At 67.7% G+C, this 384-nt stretch overlaps 1 protein-coding gene across 1 annotated transcript in view; it reads right to left on the reverse strand.

The window, feature by feature from the left end:
• The window catches only part of AP2A1 (adaptor related protein complex 2 subunit alpha 1), a 54086-nt gene extending 53714 nt beyond the window's left edge, over window positions 1-372 (reverse strand). Inside the window, exon 1 of the mRNA XM_006160129.3 lies at window positions 288-372. Coding sequence (XP_006160191.1) covers window positions 288-354 — 67 coding nt within the window. The 5' untranslated portion in view covers window positions 355-372. The remainder of the gene's footprint in view (window positions 1-287) is intronic.
• Window positions 373-384: the final 12 nt, after the last annotated feature.

Genomic DNA, 384 nt, shown 5'->3' on the forward strand with positions numbered 1-384 from the left:
AGGGCACCCTCCCCCCCCCCCCCCCCCAGGCCCTCACTAGCCCCCCTCCCTCCTATCCCCTCCCGCACCCCTCTAGCCGCTCCGCGTCGTCACCTCAAGAGGCACTCTATGACACCCCAAGCCTCTGCAGTGCCCCCACCCTAAAGTTCCCGCCGGGCCCCCTCTAACCTCTTCCTCTTCAACTGCAAAAGCTCCCTATTTCCTTGGTCCCTGTGTGACCCCCGAGCCCCTCAATTTCACGCTCCCCCCTCCCCCGCGTCTCCAGTGTCCCCCGGCCACACGCTCACAGTTCCGGATGTCGGAGATGAACACCGCAAGCCCCCGCATCCCATCGCCCTTGGACACGGCCGGCATGATGGCGGTGGGGTCGGGCCCAGGGCCGGG

This window comes from Tupaia chinensis, unplaced genomic scaffold, assembly GCF_000334495.1.
Source record: "Tupaia chinensis unplaced genomic scaffold, TupChi_1.0 Scaffold000673_1, whole genome shotgun sequence".
NCBI lineage: Eukaryota > Metazoa > Chordata > Mammalia > Scandentia > Tupaiidae > Tupaia > Tupaia belangeri.